The sequence below is a fragment of the Aotus nancymaae genome, unplaced genomic scaffold (genome assembly GCF_030222135.1).
Source record: "Aotus nancymaae isolate 86718 unplaced genomic scaffold, 86718_ANA_hifiasm-v0.15.2.pri h1tg000033l, whole genome shotgun sequence".
Classification (NCBI taxonomy): domain Eukaryota; kingdom Metazoa; phylum Chordata; class Mammalia; order Primates; family Aotidae; genus Aotus; species Aotus nancymaae.
Window position 1 is genome coordinate 59085361 of NW_026988447.1, and position 26880 is coordinate 59112240.

The 26880-nt window shown below is 37.6% G+C and overlaps 1 protein-coding gene across 5 annotated transcripts in view; it reads left to right on the forward strand.

Annotated features, from left to right (window-relative positions):
- The window catches only part of TBCK (TBC1 domain containing kinase), a 263530-nt gene that overhangs the window by 121284 nt on the left and 115366 nt on the right, over nt 1-26880 (forward strand). For all 5 annotated transcript variants that reach the window (XR_010345400.1, XM_012436502.2, XM_064384035.1 and 2 more), the window contains one exon: nt 10735-10910. Coding sequence is in view for 4 of the 5 variants with exons in the window: in XM_012436502.2 (XP_012291925.1) it covers nt 10735-10910 (176 nt within the window). In the remaining variant the exon portion in view is untranslated. The remainder of the gene's footprint in view (nt 1-10734; nt 10911-26880) is intronic.

Consider the following 26880-nt stretch of genomic DNA (forward strand, 5'->3'; position numbering starts at 1 on the left):
TTTTGCAAACTAGGAGCACTGTCTATATTTTGCTGATGATTTCTTGTCATTTCCAGCTTGCCAAAGTAGACATAGGATGATTGATTAGGATTAGAATAAATTTTCTGGTCAGTTCCAAAAATATGCATATTAGGAATGCTGATTGTGCATTTTCAAATCAAGCAAATTTATTTCCATTCAAATTAATACATAAATGCTCCTGTTAAACAGTGGTGATGCAATCTGTTTTCATATTTTATAGGCAGATTAGTGGCAATTCTGCTTGTCTATTAAAAAACACATGCAACTGTGTATTTTACGGTTGACTGACATTTCTATCATTTTTTTTTCTCTCCATCCTTTTTTTTTTTTTTCTATTGCATTTTAGGTTTCGGGGTACATGTGAGGAACATGCAAGATTGTTGCATAGGTGCATATGTGGCAGTGTGATTTGCTGCCTTCCTCCCCTTCACCTATATGTAGCATTTCTCCCCATGCTATCTCTCCCCAACTCCCCACCCCGTGCTGTCCCTCCCCTATTTCCCCCCTACAGACCCCAGTGTGCAGTGCTCCCTTCCCTGTGTCCATGTGTTCTCATTGTTCAACACCCACCTATGAGTGAGAACATGTGGTGTTTTATTTTGTGTTCTTGTGTCAGTTTGCTGAGAATGATGGTTTCCAGGCTCATCCATGTCCCTACAAAGGACGTGAACTCATCATTTTTGATGGCTGCATAATATTCCATGGTGTATATGTTCCACATTTTCCCTGTCCAATCTATCATCGATGGGCATTTGGGTTGGTTCCAGGTATTTGCTATTGTAAACAGTGCTGCAATGAACATTCGTGTGCATGTGTCCTTATAGTAGAATAATTTATAATCCTTGAGATATATACCCAGTAATGGGATTGCTGGTCAAATGGAATTTCTATTTCTAGGTCCTTGGGGAATCGCCATACTGTCTTCCACAATGGTTGAACTAACTTACACTCCCACCAACAGTGTAAAAGTGTTCCTATTTCTCCACATCCTCTCCAGCATCTGCTGTCTCCAGATTTTTTAATGATCGCCGTTCTAACTGGCGTGAGATGGTATCTCAATGTAGTTTTGATTTGCATTTCTCTAATGACCAGTGATGATGAGCATTTTTTCGTCTGTTTGTTGCCTTATGTATGTCTTCTTTTGTAAAGTATCTGTTCATATCCTTCACCCACTTTTGAATGGGCTTGTTTGTTTTTTTCTTGTAAATCTGCTTTACTTCGTTGTAAATTCTGGATATCAGCCCTTTGTCAGATGGGTAAGCTGCAAAAATTTTCTCCCATTCTGTTGGTTGCGGATTCACTCTATTGACTGTTTCTTTTGCCGTGCAGAAGCTGTGGAGTTTGATTAGGTCCCATTGGTCTATTTTGGCTTTTGTTGCCAATGCTTTTGGTGTTTTGGTCATGAAGTCCTTGCCTACGCCTATGTCCTGAATGGTTTTGCCTAGATTTTCTTCTAGGGTTTTTATGGTGTTAGGTCTTATGTTTAAGTCTTTAATCCATCTGGAGTTAATTTTAGTGTAAGGTGTCAGGAAGGGGTCCAGTTTCTGCTTTCTGCATATGGCTAGCCAGTTTTCCCAACACCACTTATTAAACAGGGAATCCTTTCCCCATTGCTTGTTTTTGTCAGGTTTGTCAAAGATCGGATGGTTGTAGATATGTTGTGTCGCCTCCAAGGCCTCTGTTCTGTTCCATTGGTCTATATCTCTGTTTTGGTACCAGTACCATGCTGTTTTGATTACTGTAGCCTTGTAGTAGAGTTTGATGTCCGGTAGTGTGATGCCTCCCGCTTTGTTCTTTTTGCTTAGAATTGACTTGGCTATGCGGGCTCTCTTTTGGTTCCATATGAAGTTTAAGGTGGTTTTTTCCAGTTCTGTGTAGAAGGTCATTGGTAGTTTGATGGGGATAGCATTGAATCTATAAATTACTTTGAAAATGGCAGTATGGCCATTTTCATGATATTGATTCTTCCTAACCATGAACATGGAATGTTTCTCCATCTGTTTGTGTCCTCTCTTATTACGTTGAGCAGTGGTTTGTAGTTCTCCTTGAAGAGGTCCTTTACGTTCCTTGTTAGTTGTATTCCTAGGTATTTTATTCTCTTTGTAGCAATTGTGAATGGCAGTTCGTTCTTGATTTGGCTCTCTTTAAGTCTGTTGTTGGTGTACAGGAATGCTTGTGATTTCTGCACATTGATTTTGTATCCTGAGACTTTGCAGAAGTTGCTTACCAGCTTGAGAAGGTTTGGGGCTAAGATGATGGAGTCTTGTAAATATACAATCATGTCTTCTGCAAATAGGGACAGTTTGACTTCTTCTTTTCCTAATTGAATGCTCTTTATTTCTTTTTCTTGCCTAATTGCTCTGGCTAGAAATTCCAATACTGTATTGAATAGGATTGGTGAGAGAGGACATCCTTGTCTAGTGCCAGTTTTTAAAGGGAATGCTTCCAGTTTTTGCCCATTCAGTATGATATTGGCTGTGGGTTGTCATAAATAGCTTTTCTTATTTTGAGATAAATTCCATTGATACCTAGTTTATTGAGAGTTTTTAGCATAAAGGACTGTTGAATTTCGTCAAAGGCCTTCTCTGCATCTATTGAGTTAATCATGTGGTTTTTGTCATTGGTTCTGTTTATGTGGTGGATTATGTTTATAGATTTGCATATGTTGAACTAGCCTTGCATCCCCGGATGAAGCCTGCTTGATCATGGTGGATAAGCTTTTTGATGTGCTTTTGGATTTTGTTTCCCAGTATTTTATTGAAGATTTTTGCATCTATGTTCATCATGGATATTGGCCTTTAGTTTTCTTTTTTAGTTATGTCTCTGCCAGGTTTTGGTATCAGGATGATGTTGGTCTCATAAAATGAGTTAGGGAGGATTCCCTCCTTTTGTATTGTTTGGAATAGTTTCAACAGGAATGGTACCAGTTCCTCTTACTCCTGGTAGAATTCAGCCGTGAACCTGTCTGGACCTGAACTTTTTTTGGTTGGTGGGCTTAATTGCTGCCTTGACTTGACATTATTATTGGTCCATTTAGGGTTTCACCTTCTTCATGGCTTAGTCTTGGGAGTCTGCCTGTGTCCAGGAATTTATTAATTTCTTCCAGATTTACTGGTTTATGTGCATGGAGCTGTTTGTAGTAATCTCTGATGGTAGTTTGTACTTCTGAGGAATCAGTGGTGATCTCCCCTTTATCGTTTTTTATTGCATCTATTCGACACTTCTCTCTTTTCTTTTTTTGTTAGTGTAGCTAGCGCTCTATTTTGTTGATCTTTTCAAAAAACCAGCTCCTGGATTTACTGATTTTTTGAAGGATTTTTTTTTGTCTGTCTCTATCTCCTTCAGTTCTGCTCTGATCTTAGTTATTTCTTATCTTCTGCTAGCTTTTGAGTTTTTTTTATCTTGCTCCTCTAGCTCTTTCAATTTTGATAATAGGGCATCAATTTTAGATCTTTCCTTGTTTCTCATCTGGGCATTTATTGCTATAAATTTCCCTGTAGACACTGCTTTAAATGCATCCCATAGATTCTGGTATGTTGTGTCTTCATTCTCATTGGTTTCCAAGAACATTTTTATTTCTGCCTTCATTTTATTGTTTATCCATTTATCTTTCAGGAGCAAGTTGTTCAGTTTCCATGTGACTGTGCAGTTTTGAATGCTTTTCTTAATCTTGAGTTCTAATTTGATTGCACTGTGGTCTGAGAGACTATTTGTTATGATTTCCGTTCTTTTGCATTTGCTGACGAGTGATTTACTTAATATGTGGTCAATTTTAGAGTGTGAGGTGGTGCTGAGAAGAATGTATAGTCTGTGGATTTGGGGTGGAGAGTTCTTTAAATATCTATTAGGTCCACTTGGTCCAGATCTGCATTCAAGTCCTAGATATTTTTGTTGACTTTCTGTCTTGTTGATCTGTCCAATATTGTCAGTGGAGTGTTAAAGTCTCCCACTATTATTGTGTGGGAGTCTAAGTCTCTTTGTAGGTCGATAAGAACTTGCTTTATGTATCTGTGTCCTCCTGCACTGGGTGCATATATATTTAGGATAGTTAGCTCTCTTTTTGCATTGACCTTTTTACCATCATGTAATGCCCTTCTTTGTCTCTTTTGATCTTTGTTGGTTTAAAGTCCGTTTTATCAAAGATTAGGATTGCTACCCCTGCTTTTTTTTTTTTTTTTCTCTCCATTTGCTTGGTAAATCTTCTTCCATCCCTTTATTTTGAGTCTGTGTGTGTCTTTGCATGTGAGATGGGTCTCCTGAATACAGCACACCAATGCGTCTTTACTTGCCAGTCTGTGCCTTTTGATTCGGGCATTTAGGCCATTTACATTCAATATTAATATTGTTATGTTTGAATTTGATTCTGCCATTTTGTTACTACGTTGTTGTTTTGCCCATTAGTTGATACGGTTTCTTCATTGCGTCATTGTTCTTTACCATTTGGTACGTTGTTTTAGTGGCTGGTACTGGTCGTTCCTTTCCATGTTTAGTACTTCCTTCAGGAGCTCTTGTAAAGCAGGTCGTATAGTGATGAAATCTCTCAACGATTGCTTGTCCATAAGGGGTTTTATTTCTCCTTCACTTATGAAGCTTAGTTTGGCTAGAAATGAAATTCTGGGTTGAAAGTTCTTTTCTTTAAGGATGTTGAATATTGGCCCCCACTCCCTTCTAGCTTGTAGGGTTTCTGCCTAGAGATCCACTGTGAGTCTGATGGTCTTTCCTTTATGGGTGACTCAGCCTTTCTCTCTGGCTGCCCTTGGGATTTTTTCCTTCATTTCAAACCTGGTGAATCTGACAATTATGTGCCTTGGGATTGCTCGTCTTGAGGAATATCTTTGTGGTGTTCTCTGTATTTCCTGATTTTGAATGTTGGCCTGCCTTGTTAAGTTGGAGAAGTTCTCCTGGATCATATCCTGAAGACGTTTTTCCAACTTGGATTCATTCTCCCCGTTCCATTCAGATACACCAGTCAAGTGTAGATTAAGGTCTTTTCACACAATCTCTTAGTTCTTAGAGGCTTTGTTCATTTGTTTTCACTCTTTTTTCTCTAATCTTGCCTTCTGGTTTTATTTCATTGATTTGATCTTCTATTTCTGATATCCTTTCTTCTGCTTGATCGATTCAGCTGTTTAAACTTGTGTATGCCTCATGAAGTTCTCGTGCTGTGTTTTTTGGCTCTATCAAGTCATTTATGTTCTTCTCTAAGCTGGTTATTCTAGTTAGCATTTCGTCTAACCTGTTTTCAAGGTTCTTAGTTTCTTTGCATTGGGTTAGAACATGGTCTTTTAACTTAGAGAAGTTTGTTATTACCCACCTTCTGAAGCCTGCTTCTGTCAGTTAGTCAAACTCATTTTCTGCCTTGTTTCGTTCCCTTGATGGTGAGGAGTTGTGATCCCTAGGAGGGGAAGAGGTGTTATGGTCTTTGATGGTTCCATCCTTTTTGCACTGGTTGCTTCTCATCTTCATGGATTTATCTCCCTTTGATCTTTGAATTTGGTGATTTTAGGAGGAATCTCTGAGTGGAGGTCCTTTATGTTGCAGTTGTAGCTATATCTTTTTTGGCCTGTAGAGGCACTTCTGTGCGGCCTCAGAGTCAGTCATGTTGCTACGTGGGTGGTCTTCCCCTGGAGTTTGTTTGCAAGTCAGATTAGCCCCGCCTTCCCAGTCTTGGCTCTCCTTTCCTGAGCTTGGTTGGGGTCAAACTGGTGTATTCACTGCCAAGCTCTCTAGTGAGCGAGCTTCAGTTTGAGTTTTTAGGGGGTGAGGCCTGCCAAGCCTAATGGCCTGTTTCCCTGCTTTCAACTCTGCTTCTTTCTGTGGGACTGGTTGTTCCATCCCACTGGCGTTAGTCCAAACTTCCTCCCAGGTTCTTGCCAACAACTTGCGGCAGCAGATGGAAGCCATTCCTCAGATTTGCATCGACAACCCACAGTGCCTCTCAGTCTGGCGTAGCTCTTGTGGACCATGTGTTGCAGGAGGGTTGAGGTAGGCCCAGGATCCAAATCGGAGCACCGAGAAGGTGAAGTCCCTGACCCTCTGAGCTGGCTGCACGTTCCAGGTGGGGACACACCTCTCCTGTCTCGGTTTGCCCTCCCTGAGTGGCTCTCCCACTGCTTCATCTCCTTCCTGGGCTATTTTCAGAGTCGTACCAGTCCTACGGAAACAAACCCAGCACTTCGCTTGCAATCCGTGAAGTCCTCTAGCCCTCTGTGTCTCATGCACTGGGAGCTGCATTCTATTGTTGCCTCCTCTCTGCCATCTTGGTGCTCCCCCAAATCCATTCTTCATTGTTCAGGTTGAAATATTTTTACTTTTTCATATTTTATAAAAATGACAATTTTAATGATAAATATAGAGAGGTATTGTTTGGAGTAATAGAGTCACAGAGTCTTGAAACTCAAAGTCAGTAGACATAGCAGAGAGCAGGTGTGCTTGAATGTATATAGTTATACAGGCCCCTCCCATGATCATATCTCGGAAGGCTGGCAGGCATGAGCTTAGAAGATCAGAGAATTATCTGGAGAAACTCAATGTTACCAGAAGGAGAAATTTCTTACTTAGGAGCCTTCTAACAAAATAACATATCCCCAAATTACCCTGTAGTGAATCTACCCGTCACTAAGCCCTGCCCACATAAAAAAACTTCCAATCTGATTTTTGGTGCTGTTCTTGTAAATATATAGAATCAAAGATCACAAAGTCTGTAAGGAAAGCTTCCAATTAAGACGTAGAACAGTACAAACTAAAAACAAGAATATATTCAGAAAGATAACTATGAGAAAATGTAACTGAGAAACCAATAACAACAAAGAATATTTTTCATTGAAAATCTGGAAATTGAATTTTTTTTTTTAATCTTCTATAGCCTAGGCTGGAGTGCAGTGGCATGATTTCGACTCACTGAAATCTTTGCCTCCCAGTTTCAAGCAATTCTCGTGCCTCAGCCTTCCGAGTAGCTGGGATTACAGGCGCACTCTACCACACTCAGCTAATTGTTGTATTTTTGTTTAGTAGAAACAAGGTTTCACCATGTTGGCCAGGCTCCTCTCAAACTCCTGGCCTCAAGTGATTCACCTGCCTCAGCCTCCAAAAGTGCTGGGATTAAAGGGGTGAACCACCATGCCTGGCCTGGAAATTGAAATTGATATAGGAATGCAATGAGGTTTGTAATGAAAATTTAAGATGGTAAAATTTAGGAAATCTCACAGAGTATGGAACAAAAACACACATGGAAAGTAAGAACAAAAATACAAAATTATTAGAAATTAAATTCAGGAAGTTCAAGATTCTTCATTATAGAATAGAAGATTTAAAAAGAAACTGAAATTATCATGTACATCAAAAACATACTTTTTCTGTAACTGAAGGATTACTCAGGTGTCCACCAAATGCCCAGGACAATGAAGTATATGCTTAAGTATATCACCATGAAATTTCATCATACAGGGATCTTAAAAGTTAACAGAGAAACAGAAAACCATTTACAAATAATCTTACATCAGAATTTTATCAGACTTCTCAGCAGAAGACATTGGAGCTATAACATTAATAACACTGAAGGAAAAAATTCAACCCTAGAATGCTATACTTGGTCAAATTGTCATTCAAGGACAGATTAATGATATTCTTTGAAGGTTTTAAAATAATTTACCTCCTGTGTACTGTTTCTTTGCAGCTGCTGGATAATGTATTTCATCAGAATGAGAAATAAAAAAGAGTGGTAAACAATGTCTTACCCAAAAAGCTAGGAGTCACATATGAGGGTAGCTGAAGAGAAGTAGATAATGGTAAAGAGAAGGACAATAGCTATTCAATAAATCTCAGAAGCAATTCATAGCCATTAAAATGAGAGAAGAGAGGGCTCAGGAAAGCTGTCTTTTCCATCTGTCCTTGCCCAAATGGTTGTGTTTTATCATGTTGAAAATAGTTCAGTATTTCTGAAAGATATAACACTGATGGGTGCCAATGAAGAAATTAATAGATTTAGAGAAGTTGTTTTACCCAGAGTTGTAAAATACCTCATGGAGCTTTAATTCAAACCTGGGAAACCATAATCCATGTTTTATTCACAATGCATTGTCTCAATAATTACAATGCAAGATTAAAAAACAGTAGTGCTATGTGATGAGAGATTACTTTGTAGGAATATTTGTGCATTTTAATGTACAGTTTACAAAGTACTTTTGCATTTTATTTTGATTATGATAATGTGCTTTGGAAGGATTTTGATATGAGAGGTGACATGAGTCAAGTGAATGGAAAATGAGATATCTGTCAGAACTGACAATCACAGTAGAATTGGGATGGATGCCAGTACATCACCAAGATTCACTGTAAACCTTGTATGGTGTTGGTGGGTTGGCTTGGAAGCAGATACAAATGACTTTTCCATTGCCAATGATTTAAGGACTACACTACACAACCTTTGTTCTGGATCACTGACTCGACTTCAGCCTTTTGCTGGTGACAGATGTGTAAAATTGATTTGGGCCCTGCAAGTGCAATACCTATGGACTGAAACTCTTTCCTTTGGAGATTGACCTGTGTTAAGTAGACAGACTTTAGATGGTTATTTTCTCTCATTAGCTGCCAAGTTTTTATCTTAACTATTTGAATTGAAAGTTTTATAAAACTAATAGAGCTATCTCTTCCTTCTTAAGCAGACTAGAGGAACCTGTCTTAAACTTTGATTTTTTTTTTTCTAGTTTGTGTTTGTATTTTCTTTGTGTAATATCAAGTTGATATTGTCATAGACCACTATATTTTCCATTGCCCAAATAAATAGGCCCATATCGCAAAGCTTGTTTCACTCTGTTTTATAGTTTTTATGTTAGGAATAGTATATGAGGTGATGAAATCTGACCTCTTTTTGTAGCCATGGAAGTAATGAGCTGTGAATTTGGCAAACATCACTAAGGAATGCCTAATTGTGTAACTGGTCTTACCAGACTGATCATATTTCAAATCTAAGTTTGTTAGGAAATAACAAAAGATGCCTTATAATCTTTTAGTAACTTCAGACTTCTACCCATAGTAACACATTTAACAAATCACTTTCTTATGTCTTACTTTCTTTATCTTTAGCAGATATAGAGGGTGGAAAGAAGAATTACAATACTTGTCTTCAATAATCATTGTAAGAACCAAATGGATTAAGTGAAAGTTTACAATACCAGTCATATAATAGATGCTGTGTTATCTTCCTTTCCCTTCTTCCAAATTTCTCTACCTTACCAGAGCAGATAATTCTAAATGATTACTCATGCACCATCCACAGAGTTTACTTAATGCCTATTTCCTTTCCCTCTTCAAAGTCCTTCATTTCAAAAAGAGGGGGAGGAAAAAAGAACTTACCACTTTGTGACATGTAATATATTTTTCTCCATTGTCTTCCTGAGCTGACACTTGGACTTTTATAGAGGAAATGAGAATATATGCCGTTTGCTACTTTTAGGGATATAGAAAAACTAGTCAATGCTAAAATCCTTGATCACAGTCAACTTCTTGAATTTCTCCTGTCTTTCTGTGATCGCTTCACTTTTGCCGTAGAGGAATGGCTAACTTCTCATAAGGAATGTTGGCCTCCTAAAGAGATACAGTCTTATCAAAAACACAGACAATACAGAGTTGTAGTAACCTTTCTATGTACATTACCTCTGCATTAAAGATGCTTAAATTTCAAACATGAGAAACAAAAGGAAATCTAATATGAAAGTATTTCTCTTTTATCTTTTAATAAAGTGCATTTAAACCTTATTTGATGAAACTTTAAGATCTTTCTTCATTTAACTCAAGAAATTATTAAAGAATTGAGAAATGCTGATTGGGTGCAGTGGCTGATGCCTGTAATCCTAGAACTTCGGAAGGCTGAGGCAGGCAGATTGCCTGAGCTCAGGAATTCAAGAACAGCCTGGGTAACATGGGCAAAAACCCATCTCTACAAAATACAAAAAGTTAGCTGGGCGTTGTGGCACAGGCCTGTAATCCCAGCTACTAGGGAGGCTGAGGCACAAGAAGAATTGCTTGAACCTGGGAGGCCAAGGTTGCAGTGAGCCATGGTTACAGCACTGCCTTCCAGCTTGGAAGACAGAATGATACTCTGTCTCAAAAAAGGAAAAAACAAGAAAAGAATTCAGAAATGCTGAATTGAGATTCTGAAAGATTTTTTCCTAATTATTTTATATCTTCTTTAATGGCAGTAAAACTTTCAGTTCCCTTTACTAGAATTCATGCTAAATCAACAGTCAACCTCTGAATATTTTGTCTACCTATTCTCAAATTCTATTCTCCCCACTAACTTTCATTTTACATTGGAAAAGTAGAAACATTATCAACATAAATTGGGCAGATGTTTAATTAAGGAGATGTGTTATATTCTCTGGCATTTAAATAATGATACTCTGAAATCTACATATATATGTAGATAATTCCAAGTCAAAGACACACGTGAAAACACAAGTAGATACATTTACAAATATATATAAGCAGATTATACTAAATATCCCCATCAATCCAGTCATAGAAATGCTGATTAATATCTATAATATTTTTTTACTTTTTTTCTAATAACATTATCTTAGCAATATTTAGATATATTCATTTAGGAGAGATGGTGGTTATTATAAAAATAATATTATTTATATTATAAAAGCATTACATTATGAAAGCAATATAAATTCTATCCATTTGCTTTTTTAAAACATTTCTATCTAGAAATTGACATTGAACGCTGTGTAAGAGAATCAATCAACCTGTTTTGTTGGACTCCTAAAAGTGCTACTTACAGACAGCATGCTCAACCTCCAAAGCCAACTTCCGACAGCAGTGGAGTCAGAAGTTCAGCTCCTTATTTCTCTTCTGAGTGTCCAGATCCTCCAAAGACAGATCTGGTATGTATTTGCAGATTCCATTTACAAACTCTAAAAGGAGATGGATGTTAAAATTAATATATCCTAGTATCATTATTGCTCTTAATGATGTCATTTATGTCCTTTTAATGTCACTATTTCCTTTTTTTTTTCTGTTTTTTTTTGAAATGGAGTTTCGCTCTTGTTGCCCAGGCTGGAGTGCAATGGTAGGATCTTTGCTCACCACAACCTCCACCTCAGGGGTTCCAGTAATTTTCCTGTCTCAGCCTCCTGAGTAGCTGGGATTACAGGCATGCACCACCACGCTAATTTTGTATTTTTAGTAGAGACAGGGTTTCTCCATATTGGTCAGGTTTGTCTCGAACTCCCAACCTCAGGTGATCTGCCCGCCTCGGCCTCCCAAATTTCTGGGATTACAGGTGTGAGCCCCTGCTCCTGGCCTAATGTCACTATTTTCTAACAAATGATTGGATTCATGGAAATATTCCAGAAAACTCTTATATCTATTTGTTTATAGAGTTAGGAAGATTGTTTTGACATATTCTTCCAGGTAGCAAGTTTTGCCTTTTTGTGTGAACAATTATAGTATCTGTTTATATATCGATTGGTTATATAGTGAGAGATTATAGAAGCAAAGAAAGAATTTAAAAAGTAGAAAAAGTTGTTAGTAGAGCAGGAACTTATTGTTGCTTGACAGAAGAAACAGCATTTTTAAAATTATGCCATGTAGGTGTTTCAACATTGTCATTCTTAATAAACACAATTTATAAATATGGTCAACAAAGTTTTCAGTTATAATAAGTCATATGTTTCAAATGTTCTAATATTATCATAGTATCATAATTATTTCCATGAAATTGAGTTCCAGTTAATATATATGTATTGTTTTTCAGATATGGCACTTTCTATGATTTTATTTATGTTTTCAAGTATATGAGTACATTCATTTTTTTCATATATTTCCATCACAATCAAATTATATTAAGGTCTCTTATAAACATGACACTGCTTATGATTGAATACAAAGCATTTTCAACAATTATAATCTCTGCCTCCAGATATATAGATGATAGAGAGGGAAAACAGCTAAATGAATATATATGTGAAAGATTATAAGACATTTCTAAAATATCCTGAGAGATAAAAGAATAAGAACCCTCACTTATAAATAAATATTTGTATTATAGTTTTCCAAAAGTAGTAGTTTTCTTCTGCCTGCCCAGAAGAAAACACTAGAAATATTCAGCTGAAGATATTACCATGTAATGAATTTTAGTGAGAGAACTCATGTGTAAGCAAATGTTCTAGATCAGGGATCCCCAACTCCCAGGACACAGATCAGTACCAGGCACAGGAACCAGACCACACAGCAGGCAGTGAGTGGCAGGCAAGCCAGCAAAGCTTTATATGTATTTATGGCCACTCTCCATTACTTGCTTTACCGCCTGAGCACCGCCTCCTGTCAGATTAGCAGCAGCATTACATTCTCATAGGAGAACAAATCCTCTTGTGAACTGCACATGTGAGGGATCTAGGTTGCATGTTCCTTATGAAAATCTAATGCCTGATCATCTGTCACTGTCTCCCATCACCCCCAGAAGCGATCATCAAGTAGCAGGAAAACAAGCTCAGGGCTCCCACTGATTCTACATTATGATGAGTCATATAATTATTTCATTATATATGACAATGTAATAATAATAGAAATAAAGTGTATAATAAATGTAATATGCTTGAATCGTACCAAAACTATTCACCACACCCTAGGTCCATGGAAAAATTGTCTTCCACAAAAACAGTTCCTGGTGCCAAAAAAGTTGGGGTCAGCTGTTCAGGATGACCTGTAAGATAGCTTGAAACTTTGAAATTCAGTGATTCAAATACAAACTTATTTAATAGTTTCTTTGTTTCAAATATTGAATTGTATCCTCTTTATAGCCAAAAAACATTTGTTAAAAAGACTGACTTCTCCATTTTATTGCCTTTGTTTTTTTCACAAATTAGTTGGTTGTGTTTATGTGGGTCACTTTCAAGCTCTCTATTCTTTTTCGTTGATCTATTTGTCTGTTCTGTTGCCAATAATATGCTGTTTTGATCTATTTTGATTTATAGTTTGTCTTGAAGCTGAGAAGTATCCATCCTCTAACTTTGTTCATTTTTAATACTGTGTTGGTTATTCTGAGTCTTTGTCTCCATAAAAACTTTAAAATTAGTTTGCTGATATCCACAAAATAACTTGCTGCTATTTTGATTAGGATTGCATTGGATCTACATATCAATTTGGGAAGAACTCTTGGTAATAACAGTTGATTATCTCTTTTCCAAGATGCTTGGGACCAAAAGTGCTTCAGATTTTTAATTTGTTCTGATTTTGGAATATTTGCATTATACTTACTGATTGAGCATTTCTAATCCAAAAATACAAAATCCAGAATGCTCCATGGAGCATTTTCTTTGACTGCCATGTTGGTGGGTACTCAGAATGTTTCCAGTTTTGAAACATTTTGGATTATGGATTTTGGGACTAGGGATATTCAACCTTTATTGAGTCTCCTATCCATGAAACTGAATGTTTTTTCATGTATCTAGTTGTTGGATTTCTTTCATCATATTTTTATAGTTTTTCTCACTTAGATCTTATATATATATATATATATATATATATATATATATATATATATATATATAGTTAGAATTGTAACTAAGTATTAGATTTTGAGGAATGCTGATGTAGATGGTATTGTATTTTTAATTTCAAATTCCATTTGTACATTGCAAGTATACAGGAAAGATTTTGACTTTTTTATGTTAACTTTGTGTCCTGCAATCTTGCTATAGTTAGTCCCAGTTTTTTGCTCAGTTTCTTCAGATTTTCTACATATATGATCATGTTATTTGAAAAATGGACAATTTTATATTTTCCTTGCTAATTCATACACCTCGTATTTTCTTTGTGTTACTGCATTAGATACGACATTTAATATAATGTTAAAAAGCAATGGTGGGAGTACATGCTTGCCTTGTTCCTGGTCTTAGCAGGAACACTTCTAGGGTCTCATCAGTAAGTATTGTGTGAGCTGTAGGTTTTTGTAGATGTTCTTTACAAGTTGAGTAAGTTCTCTTCTATTCCCAATTTGCTGAGAGATTTTTATCATGAATGCATGTTGGATTTTGTTGAATGCATTTCTTGTATCTATTTGTATGATCATGTAAATTTTATTCTTTAGCTTGTTGGTACAATGAATTACATTGATTAATTTTCATATGTTAAAACAGCCTTGCATGCCTGGGATAAATTCCACTTGTTCATGGCATATAATTTGTTTTATACATTGTTAGATTCGACTTTGATAATATTTTATTGAGGATTTTGGTATCTATGTTCATGAGAGATACTGTTTTCTTGTGATGTCATTGTCTAGATTTAGTATTTAGGGTAATGCTGGCCTCATAAGATAAGGCAGGATGTATTCCTTTTGCTTCTGTCCTCTCAAAGAGATTGTACATAGTTGACATAATTTCTTCCTTCAGTCTTTGATAGAATTCACCAGTGAATCCATCTGGGTCTGATACTTTCCGTTTGGGAATGTTCTTAATTATTGATAGAATTTTGTTAATAGATGTAGGCATATTCAGATTGTCTAATTCTTCTCATGTAAGTTTTGTTATATTGTGTCTTTCAAGCCATTTTATCCACACTATCAAATTTATGGGCATAGAGTGGTTCATAGTATTTCTTTGTTATCCCTTTATTGTTTATGATGTCTATACTGATGTCTCCTATTTCATTTTTGCTATTATTAATTTGAATCATCTCTCTTTTTTTCTTAGCTGGTTAAAGGTTTATTGATTTTATTTATCTTTACAAGGAACCAGCTTTTGGTGTCATTGATCTCTTTTACTTTGATTCACTGTTTTCAATTTTATTGATTTCTGCTCTGATTTTTATTTTTTTTCTACTTAACTCGAATTAAATTTGCTGTTCTTTTTCTAGTTTTCTAAGGTGGAAGCTTAGATCATTGATTTTAGATCGTCCCTCCTATCTAATACATACATTGAAAGCTATACATTTTCCTCTGAGCACTATTTTTGCTACATTCCACAAATTTTGATGTTGTATTTTCATTTCCATTTAGTTGATATTTTGACTTATGTGTTATTTTTTTTTTGAAACCTCCGCGGAAGCCACCACGGTTCCCCATACCAGGGCCCCTGGGGCCTCCAGGCCCCCCCCCACCCACCCACTGCACTGGCGTCATCCGCCATTTGGTGTTTTATCGGAGAGGAAGCGACTTATGTGTTATTTAAAGGTGTTTTGTTTAATCTCTAAGTATACTGGTATTCATTTTCATTCTAATAGTTTGTGGCTAATACAATCAACTGTGTGTGTGTGTGTGTGTATATATACACACACACACACACACACCTATATATATGAATAAGTATCATTTTCTTTACAGTTATTGTGTTTTCAATTGTTCATCGTCCATTGCTTAGGACAGAACCTCTAGTTTAAGAGTAGGTAAACTTACTTGTTCTGAATTTAATGAAAATGCTTCTAATTTCACCATTAAGTTTGATGTTTTTTATAATCTTTATTGAGACAATTATTGTCCCACATTTTTTATATTTCTGAGTGTTTATCATGAATTTTAAATTTTATCAAAAGCTTATTTTGTATTATTTTGGGATTGTTTCATCTTTTATCATGATAATGTATTACATTGTTACAATTTCTTTTTTTTTTTTTGCATCTTTTTTTTTATTGCATTTTAGGTTTTGGGGTACATGTGAAAAACATGCAAGGTTGTTGCATAGGTGCATACGTGGCAGTGTGATTTGCTGCCTTCCTCCCCTTCACCTATATCTGGCATTTCTCCCCATGCTATCCCTCCCCAACTCCCCACCCCCCCCGCTGTCCCCCCACTCCCCCCCAACAGACCCCAGTGTATAGTGCTCCCCTCACTGTGTCCATGTGTTCTCCTTGTTCAACACCCGCCTATGAGTGAGAACATGTGGTGTTTGATTTTGTGTTCTTGTGTCAGTTTGCTGAGAATGATGGTTTCCAGGTTCATCCATGTCCCTACAAAGGACACAAACTCATCGTTTTTGATGGCTGCATAATATTCCATGGTGTATATGTGCCACATTTTTCCTGTCCAGTCTATCATCAATGGGCATTTGGGTTGGTTCCAGGTCTTTGCTATTGTAAACTGCTGCAATGAACATTTGTGTGCATGTGTCCTTATAGTAGAACGATTTATAATCCTCTGGATATATGCCCAGTAATGGGATTGCTGGGTCAAATGGAATTTCTATTTCTAGGTCCTTGGGGAATCGCCACACTGTCTTCCACAATGGTTGAACTAATTTACACTCCCACCAACAGTGTAAAAGTGTTCCTATTTCTCCACATCCTCTCCAGCATCTGTTGTCTCCAGATTTTTTAATGATCGCCATTCTAACTGGCATGAGATGGTATCTCAATGTAGTTTTGATTTGCATTTCTCTAATGACCAGTGATGATGAGCATTTTTTCATATGCTTGTTGGCCTCATGTATGTCTTCTTTTGTAAAGTATCTGTTCATATCCTTCGCCCATTTTTGAATGGGCTTGTTTGTTTTTTTCTTGTAAATCTGTTTTAGCTCATTGTAAATTCTGGATATCAGCCCTTTGTCAGATGCGTAGGCTGCAAAAATTTTTTCCCATTCTGTTGGTTGCCGATTCACTCTATTGACTGTTTCTTTTGCCGTGCAGAAGCTGTGGAGTTTGATTAGGTCCCATTGGTCTATTTTGGCTTTTGTTGCCAATGCTTTTGGTGTTTTGGTCATGAAGTCCTTGCCTACGCCTATGTCCTGAATGGTTTTCCCTAGGTTTCCTTCTAGTATTTTTATGGTGTTAGGTTATGTTTAAGTCTTTAATCCATCTGGAGTCAATTTTAGTGGAAGGTGTCAGGAAGGGGTCGAGTTTCTGCTTTCTGCATATGGCTAGCCAGTTTTCCCAACACCACTTATTGAACAAGGAATCCTTACCCCATTGCTTGTTTTTATCAGGTTTGCCAAAGATCGAATAGTTGTAGATATTTGGTGTCGCTTCCGACACCTCTGTTCTGGTCCATTGGTCTATATCTCTGTTTTGGTACCAGTACCATGCTGTTTTGATTACTGTAGCCTTGTAGTAGAGTTTGATGTCCGGTAGTGTGATGCCTCCCGCTTTGTTCTTTTTGCTTAGAATTGACTTGGCTATGCGGGCTCTCTTTTGGTTCCATATGAAGTTTAAGGTGGTTTTTTCCAGTTCTGTGAAGAAGGTCATTGGTAGCTGGATGGGGATAGCGTTGAATCTGTAAATTACTTTGGGCACTATGGCCATTTTCACGATATTGATTCTTCCTAACCATGAACATGGAATGTTTCTTCATCTGTTTGTGTCCTCTCTTATTTCATTGAGTAGTGGTTTGTAGTTCTCCTTGAAGAGGTCCTTTACGTTCCTTGTTAGTTGTATTCCTAGGTATTTTATTCTCTTTGTAGCAATTGTGAATGGCAGTTCGTTCTTGATTTGGTTCTCTTTAAGTCTGTTATTGGTGTATAGGAATGCTTGTGATTTTTGCACATTGATTCTGTATCCTGAGACTTTGCAGAAGTTGCTTATCAGTTTCAGGAGATTTTGGGCTGAGATGATGGGGTCTTCTAGATATACAATCATGTCGTCTGCAAATAGAGACAATTTGACTTCCTCCGTTCCTAATTGAATACCCTTTATTTCTTTTTCTTGCCTGATTGCTGTGGCTAGAACTTCCAGTAGTATATTGGATAGGAGTGGTGAGAGAGGGCATCCTTGCCTAGTGCCAGATTTCAAAGGGAATGCTTCCAGTTTTTGCCCATTCAGTATGATATTGGCTGTTGGTTTGTCGTAAATAGCTTTTATTATTTTGAGATACGTTCCGTCAATACCTAGTTTATTAAGGGTTTTTAGCATAAAGGACTGTTAAATTTTGTCTAAGGCCTTCTCTGCATCAATTGAGATAATCATGTAGTTTTTGTCTTTGGTTCTGTTTATGTGGTGAATTACATTTATAGACTTGCGTATATTGAACCAGCCTTGCATCCGCGGCATGAATCCCACTTGATCATGGTGGATAAGCTTTTTGATGTGCTGTTGTAATCGGCTTGCCAGTATTTATTGAAGATTTTTGCATCTATGTTCATCATGGATATTGGCCTGTAGTTTTCTTTTCTTGTTGAGTCTCTGCCGGGTTTTGGTATCAGGATGATGTTGGTGTCATAAAATGATTTGGGAAGGATTCCCTCTTTTTGGATTATTTGGAATAGTTTCAGAAGGAATGGTACCAGTTCCTCTTTGTATGTCTGGTAGAATTCGGCTGTGAACCCATCTGGACCCGGGCTTTTTTTGGGTGGTAGGCTCTTAATTGCTGCCTCGACTTCAGACCTTGTTATTGGTCTATTCAGGGTTTCAACTTCTTCCTGCTTTAGGCTTGGGAGGAGGCAACTGTCCAAGAATTTATCCATTTCTTTCAGGTGTTCTAGTTTATGTGCATAGAGTTGTTTGTAATAATCTCTGATGATGGTTTGAATTTCTGTGGAATCTGTGGTGATATCCCCTTTATCATTTTTTATTGCATCTATTTGGTTATTCTCTCTTTTCTTTTTTATTAATCTGGCTAGTGCTCTGTCTATTTTGTTGATCTTTTCAAAAAACCAGTTCCTGGATTTATTGATTTTTTGAAGGGTTTTTGTGTCTCTGTCTCCTTCAATTGTGCTTTGATCTTAGTTATTTCTTGTCTTCTGCTAGGTTTTGAGTTTTCTTGATCTTGCTCCTCTAGCTCTTTCAATTTTGATGATAGGGTGTCCATTTTAGATCTCTCCTTTCTTGTCATGTGTGCACTTATTGCTATATATTTTCCTCTAGAGACTGCTTTAAATGTGTCCCAGAGATTCTGGTATGTGGTGTCTTCGTTCTCATTAGTTTCGAAGAATATCTTTGTTTCTGCCTTCATTTCATTGTTTATCCAGTCAACATTCAGGAGAAAGTTGTTCAGTTTCCATGAGGCTGTGCGATTCTGGGTTGGCTTCTGAATTCTGAGTTCTAACTTGATTGCACTGTGGTCTGAGAGACTGTTTGTTATGTTTTCCGTTCTTTTGCATTTGCTGAGGAGTGATTTACTTCCAATTATGTGGTCAATTTTAGAGTAGGTGTGATGTGGTGCTGAGAAGAATGTATATTCTGTGGATTTGGGGTGGAGAGTTCTGTAAATGTCTATTAGGTTTGCTTGTTCCAGGTCTGAGTTCAAGTCCTGGATATCCTTGTTAATTTTCTGTCTCGTTGATCTGTCTAATATTGACAATGGTGTGTTGAAGTCTCCCACTATTATTGTGTGGGAGTCTAAGTCTCTTTGTAAGTCTTTAAGAACTTGCCTTATGTATCTGGGTGCTCCTGTATTAGGTGCATATATATTTAGGATCATTAGCTCTTCTGGTTGCATTGATCCTTTTACCATTATGTAATGTCCTTCTTTGTCTCTTTTGATCTTTGTTGCTTTAAAATCTATTTTATCAGAGATGAGAATTGCAACTCCTGCTTTTTTTTGCTCTCCATTTGCTTGGTAAATCTTCCTCCATCCCTTTATTTTGAGCCTTTGTGTATCCTTGCATGTGAGGTGGGTTTCCTGGATACAGCACACTGATGGATTTTGGCTTTTTATCCAATTTGCCAGTCTATGTCTTTTGATTGGGGCATTTAGTCCGTTTACATTTAGGGTTAATATTGTTAAGTGTGAATTTGATCCTGTCATTTTGATGCTAGCTGTCTGTTTTGCCTGTTGGTTGATGCAGATTCTTCATTGTGTTGATGCTCTTTACCATTTCGTGTGTTTTTGGAATGGCTGGTACTGATTGTTCTTTTCTATGTGTAGTGCCTCCTTCAGGAGCTCTTGTAAAGCTGGTCTGGTGGTGATGAAATCTTTCTCAAAGGATTTTATTTTTCCTTCACTTATGAAGCTTAGTTTGGCTGGATATGAAATTCTGGGTTGAAAGTTCTTTTCTTTAAGGATGTTGAATATCGGCCCCCACTCTCTTCTGGCCTGTAGGGTTTCTGCTGAGAGATCTGCCATGAGTCTGATGGGCTTCCCTTTATGAGTAACCTGACCTTTCTCTCTGGCTGCACTTAGTATTTTCTCCTTCATTTCGACCCTGGTGAATCTGATGATTATGTGCCTTGGGGTTGCTCTTCTAGAGGAATATCATTTTTTTTTTTTTTTTTTTTTTTTTTTTTTTTTTTTTTTGAGGCGGAGTTTCGCTCTTGATACCCAGGCTGGAGTGCAATGGCGCGATCTCGGCTCACCGCAACCTCCGCCTCCTGGGTTCAGGCAATTCTCCTGCCTCAGCCTCCTGAGTAGCTGGGATTACAGGCACGCGCCACCGTGCCCAGCTAATTTTTTGTATTAGTAGAGACGGGGTTTCACCATGTTGACCAGGATGGTCTCGATCTCTTGACCTCGTGATCCACCCGCCTCGGCCTCCCAAAGTGCTGGGATTACAGGCTTGAGCCACCGCGCCCGGCCTAGAGGAATATCTTTATGGTGTTCTCTGTATTTCCTGGACTTGAATATTGGCCTGCCTTGCTAAGTTGGGGAAGTTTTCCTGGATAATATCCTGAAGAGTATTTTCCAGCTTGGATGCATTCTCTTCTTCACATTCATGTACACCTATCAAACGTAGATTAGGTCTTTTCACATAGTCCCATAATTCTTGTTGACTTTGTTCATTCCTTTTTACCCTGTTTTCTCTAATCTTGCCTTCTTGTTTTATTTCATTGAGTTGATCTTTGACCTCTGATATCCTTTCTTCCGCTTGGTCAATTTGGCTGTTAAAACTTGTGCATGCTTCGCGAAGTTCTCGTGTTGTGTTTTTCAGCTCCATCAATTCACTCATATTCCTAAGTTGTCCATTCTCGTTCGCATTTCGTCAAGTGTTTTTTCAAGGTTCTTGGTTTCTTTGCATTGGGTTAGAACATGTTCTTTTAGCTCACAGAAGTTTCTTATTATCCATTTTCTGAAAGCTGATTCTGTCATTTCATCACACTCATTCTCCATCCATCCTTGTTCCCTTACTGGTGAGGAGTTGCGCTCCCTTGTAGGAGGAGAGGTGTTCTGGTTTTGGGTGTTTTCATCCTTTTTGCGCTGGTTTCTTCCCATCTTTGTCGATTTATCCACCTATCAACTTTGTAGTTGCTGTCTTTCTGGTTTTGGTAATTTTAAGTCTGCCGCAGCTGAACTCATAAACCCCCTTTTCTTCCCCCCAGGTGTTCTGTCCCAGAGAGTTAGGGCTTTATGATTTCCCACTGTCTTGCTACCGTTTTCCCTGCCCACAAGGTGGCAGCCTAGTCACACTCAGCCTCCAGAGGTTTCGCTGAGCTGCTGTGGGCTCCGCCCAGCTTCCATGTGATCTTCCCTGCAGTACTGTTTATATGGGTATAGTTAGAACTGCTTCTGCTATGTTGGTCCGCCCCTGTAGTGATGGAGTCTCTGTAGTGGTGGATTACCTTGGTTACGGCACATTGCCCTGGGAACTGCAGGGTCTTTCCCAATGGAGGCCGCCCCTCCCCAACAGAGCTGGACTGTCCCGGGTTCAGCCGTGCTTCCCGTGGCACCCTCTTTGCCCGGGAATCTCTTGGCTTGACTCCCTGCCTCAGCTCCCCTTGCTGGCCCAGAGGGGACCCAGTCTTGTTCACTCTGCACAAGGACCCGCTGCCCCCTGCCCCAGGTGTTGGCTGAGCGGCCGCACCGGTCCAACCAGTGGCGCTGGCAACCCATGGAGTTCCTCCGTCTGTGAATCTCCTCGTCCATGGGCAGTAAAAATCTGCTGCCCTGTGAGCCGCTGCATCAGCCGAAGCAGCAGCTCTGAGATTCGTGGTGCGCCCTTGCCCGGGATTCTCATGGCTTGACTTCCTGCTTCAGCTCCCCTTGCTGGCTCAGAGGGGACTCAGTCTCTCTCACTCTGCTCAAGGAGCTGCTGCCCCCCACTCCAGGGCGTAGGCCGAGCGGCCACACCGGTCAGACCAGCGGCACTGGCGACCCGTGGGGCTCCTCCTCCTATGAATCTCCTGGTCTGTGGGCAGTAAAAATCCGTCTGGAAATGCGGCGTCCACTCACCCTCTGCGCCTTCTCTCGGAGCTGCAATCCTGAGTTCCTCTTAATCGGCCATCTTGGATCGACTCCCCTACATTGTTACAATTTCTTATATTTAATGGTCATTGCATTCCTGAGATAAAGTCTGCTTGGTCACTACCAAAAAGTAATACTGACTATATTTGATTTGATAGTTTTTTTAAAAAAATTATGCACCTATATTCAAAGATTAGATAAGTCTATAATTTTCTTTTCCTTTTTGTCTTTGTCAGGCTTTGGTCTTAAGATTCAGTTGCCTATTGGGCACTGTGCTCACTACCTGGCTGACAGGAGTAACGCTAAACCTCAGCATCACACAATATACCCTTGTGACAAACCTGCACATGTACTCCTAAATCTAAAATAAAACTTGAAATTATTTTTTAAATTTTATTTATTTCTCCTTTTGTCTGATATTTAATCATTTTCTATAAAAGGAATTATCTCCTTTATATACATTGAAGAAATTTGTCTGAAAAACCACTTCTATAAGTTCATATTGTTTGAAAAGTATTTCTATTTAGTTAACATGCTTATTTTCTCAAAATTTTTTCTGGAAGTACCTATTTTGTTTAATTTTTTATGTTTATAGAATCCTTTACACAAAATATTTTAAATTTTTTTTCTTTTTTATCTGAAATATTGTCTACATTTTCCATCCTAATATTGTTTACTTGAAGGTTCAAGTATAAGTGTTATTATAATAGAAAGCAGATATAAAAATAATGTATGCATGCTCTAAAAGGAATATTCATTAAAGTTAGGATAATCAGAATTCAGGTTCATATTATATATCCTTATGTCTTAGTAGAAAACAGATTTTTAAAATGGCTTTTGTAAATTGAAGTAAATTGTACTCTATTACTAGTAGAATGGAAGTTTAAAAGCAGCTATTAGAAGAAAAATCTATTTTACTTTCATTTCTACCTGCAGCTATTGTATTTATTCCCTGAAGCAGACTTTTATAATAGAAAATGCATGAGCTTTGCTGTTAGATGGACTTGGTTTCAAATTTCAGCCCTGTTCTTTTTTCATTGTATAATCTTGAATAATTCACATAACCTGTGTAGTTCCCGATTTGTAAATGTGAACATACTTAAAATAATACCACCCTGGCAGGGTTATTTTAAGAATTACATACATAAAGCTCCTAAATCAGTGTCTAGTACAGAATAAGCAATCCAAATTTGGGGAGAGATAGCATGGGGAGAAATGCCACATATAGGTGAAGGGGAGGAAGGCAGCAAATCACACTGCCACATATGCACCTATGCAACAATCTTGCATGTTCTTCACATGTACCCCAAAACCTAAAATACAATAAAAAAAATTAGCAATAAAAAATCAAATATTGATGTTTTATAGCAAAACCTAAAAAAAAAAAATCATTATTACATGTTTAGTAATTAACGGTTAAAGTTTTTACTTTGCAAACTGCCTAAGAACTTTATGACAGTCTTCTATATCTAAATAATCTGTACAGAGGACATGATGTTCTGGTATTCTATTTTTCCTCAGCCATGTTAGCTCATTACTATCACTTTACATTTAAAAGTCACTATAAAAACACTGAAGAGAATAAGGATTAGGGAGGCTGGCTTTCAAAGAAGGAATCTTTTAGCAGTTTTACCTCAGTAATTTCAGTTTAAAATTTCACTTTGTCCTTTACTTCTTAGCCTTAATACTATTTTCATACCTAAACTAAAGATTGTCAAAATAAATATTTCATCTAATGCCAAGGTCTTTCCCATCAGTTTTCTCTTAAATAGCTAAAACTGCTTGAGAATTCTGACTGAAGCTTATTAACTGAAGAAAATAATAAGTAAAGATATGTAATTTTGATTAATAGAATGAAATGAATGTTTTTGAATGGAATGTATTTTGGAAGAAAAGTTCTTCTTTGATTTTTAAAATCTATTTCTTTGTTAAATTTTAATCACATATTAATTTATGACTGGTATAACTTACATGCAATATGTGAATAAGTAATAATTATTATTAAGTTCTTTTTAATACCACACTATGAATGCACATACTAAACCAAGATTTTATTAAATAAATTAAATTTTATTTATATAATGCTAACTGCTTGTTACCATAAACATGATAGCATTTGTTGCATTACCTTCAGTTTATAAGGTATGCTTTTAGTGTAGATTAAAAATGAGTTTACTGTAGATGAAATCTTATTTAAAGCACATTTTTATATTTTTGGTTCAAATAGTTTCCAAAATTCAAATATAAATACCAGTCTACAAAGTCTCATCTCAATAATAACAACACTACTTTTTAGATTTTGAAAGTTCAAAAATAATACCACAGTGCTTTATGATTTTCAGGTACTTAGGTACATTACTTTATCCGCCCCTAAACAAATCTCTGAGATGTTTGATCCCCATTTTAAATGTGAGACTCAGAAACATTATTTAATGCAAGTTAACTGATAAATTGTCATTTTATCTGTACTGTAAATGTGTTTTCACTCTTATTTATTGAAATGTATGTGTTAATATATATCATATCCTACTGTACACTTGGCTTTTCAAGCATATTTAAATTTTTCTCTATTTCTCTAGAAAATACATTAACATATACTCATGCAAATATTTACATATCTACTATTAAATTAGGTGAAATCTTTTTATAGTGAGTACAAGGAAAAGTACAATCATATATCCTTTTTTTACTGACATATTGAGAGTAAAATGTGAACCTAAAGGAGAACTTAACACTGCTGAAATTATTTAGAGCAATAGATGCATTGAAAACAAAAAGGTTAGCTTTGCATCTATTCTCTTTACAGGTTCCATTCTAATGCCATTATCTAATGTTCTGTAAGCAATTTTGGAGCTATTATGATAGGCACAAATTTAGTGAAAGGTGGAGATTAGAAACCCTGGCAGCTACATATAAGGATAAAATGTATCAGCCCTCTAGAAGTTAAGTACAAGACATTTTATAGAAAATATCTTTTGAAATTTGTTTTTCCATAGTAATGTATAATCTTATTCTACCACTGGCCCAAAAAATAAGCAAATCATAATAATAATAATCCAACATAAGAAAATAAGGGATAATTGGATTTGGGGTTAGAATATCAAAAGAACTTGATTTACTTTATTAAATAATGAATTGTCTTTCTGTATTCCAAGTGTAGAGAAGAAAGGCAAACAAATTCCTAGACAGAGATGGATATGGTTTGTCTGTGCTCCCACCCAATGTTTGATCTTGAATTGTAATAATTCCCATGTGTCAAGGGCAGGACCAGGTGGAGTAATTGAATAATAGAGGCTGTTTCCCCCATACTATTATTGTAATAGTGACTGAGTACTCATGAGATCTGATGGTTTTCTAATGGACTTCCCCCTTTGCTTGGCTCTCATTGTCCTTCCTGCCACCATGTAAAGGACATGTTTTCTTCCTCTACCATGATTGTAAGTTTTCTGAAGCCTGCCCAGCCATGCTGAACTGTGAGTCAATCAAACCTCTTTCCTTTATAATTTACCCAGTTTGGGGTATGTCTTTATTAGCAGCATGAGAACAGACTAATATATTAAATTCGTACTGGTAGAGTTGGGTGCTTTAAGGATATAAAGTAGAGTTGCTATAAGGATACCGAAAATCTGGAAGCAATTTTGGAACTGCGTAATAGGCAGAGGTTGCAACAGTTTGGAGGGCTCAGAAGAAGACATGAAAATGTGGAAAATTTGAAGCTTCCTAGAGACTTGGAGGCCTCAGAAGACAGGAAGATGTGGGAAAGTTTGGAACTTCCTAGAGACTCATTGAATGGCTTTGATCAAAATGCTGATAGTGATATGGACAATGGAGTCTAGACTGAGAAGATCTCAGATGGAGATGAGGAACTTCTTGGGAAATGGAATAAAGGTCACACTTGCTATGCTTTAGCAAAGAAACTGGTAGCATTTTGCCCCTGCTTTAGAGATATGAGTAACTTTGAACTTGAGAGAGATGATTTAGGGTATCTGGCAGAAGATATTTTCAAGCAGCAAAGTGTCCAAGAGGAAGCAGAGCATAAAAGTTTGGAAAATTTGCAGCCTAATGATGTGTAGAAAAGAAAAACCCATTTTCTAGGGAGAAATTCAAGCCAGCTGCAGACATCTCTATAAGTAATGAGGAGCCAAATATTAGTAAGTAAAACAATGGGGGAAATGTTACCAAGGCATGTCAGAGAACTTCACAGCAGCCCTCCCATCATAGGACTGGAGACCTAGGACAGAAAAATGGGTCCAGGCTCCTGCTACTCTGTGCAGTGTTACGACATGGTCCCTTGTGTCCCAGTGGCTTCAGCTTCAGCTGTGGCTAAATAAAGCCAAAGTACAGTTCAGACCCTTGTTTCAGAGGTGCAAACCCTAAGACTTGGTGGCTCCCACATGGTGTGTGGCCTACCAATGCATAGAAGGCAAGAATCGAGGTTTGGGAACCTCCACCTAGATTTCAGAGGATGTATGGAAATGCCTGGATATCCAGGCAGAAGTTTGCCACAGGGGCAGAGCCCTAATGGAGAACCTCTGCTAGGGCAGTACAGAAGGGAAATGTGGAGTCAGAACTCCCACACAGAGTCCCCACTGGGGCACTGCCTAGTGGAGCAGTGAGCAAAGGGCCACCCTCCTCCAGACCCCAGAATAGTAGATTCACGAACAGCTTGCACTGTGCATCTGGAAAAGCTGCAGACACTCATCACCATCCCATGGAAGCAGTGGAGAACAGGGCTATATCTTGCAAAGCCACGGGCAGAACTGCCCAAGGCTGTGGGTGCCCATGTCTTGCATCAGTGTAACTTGGGTGTG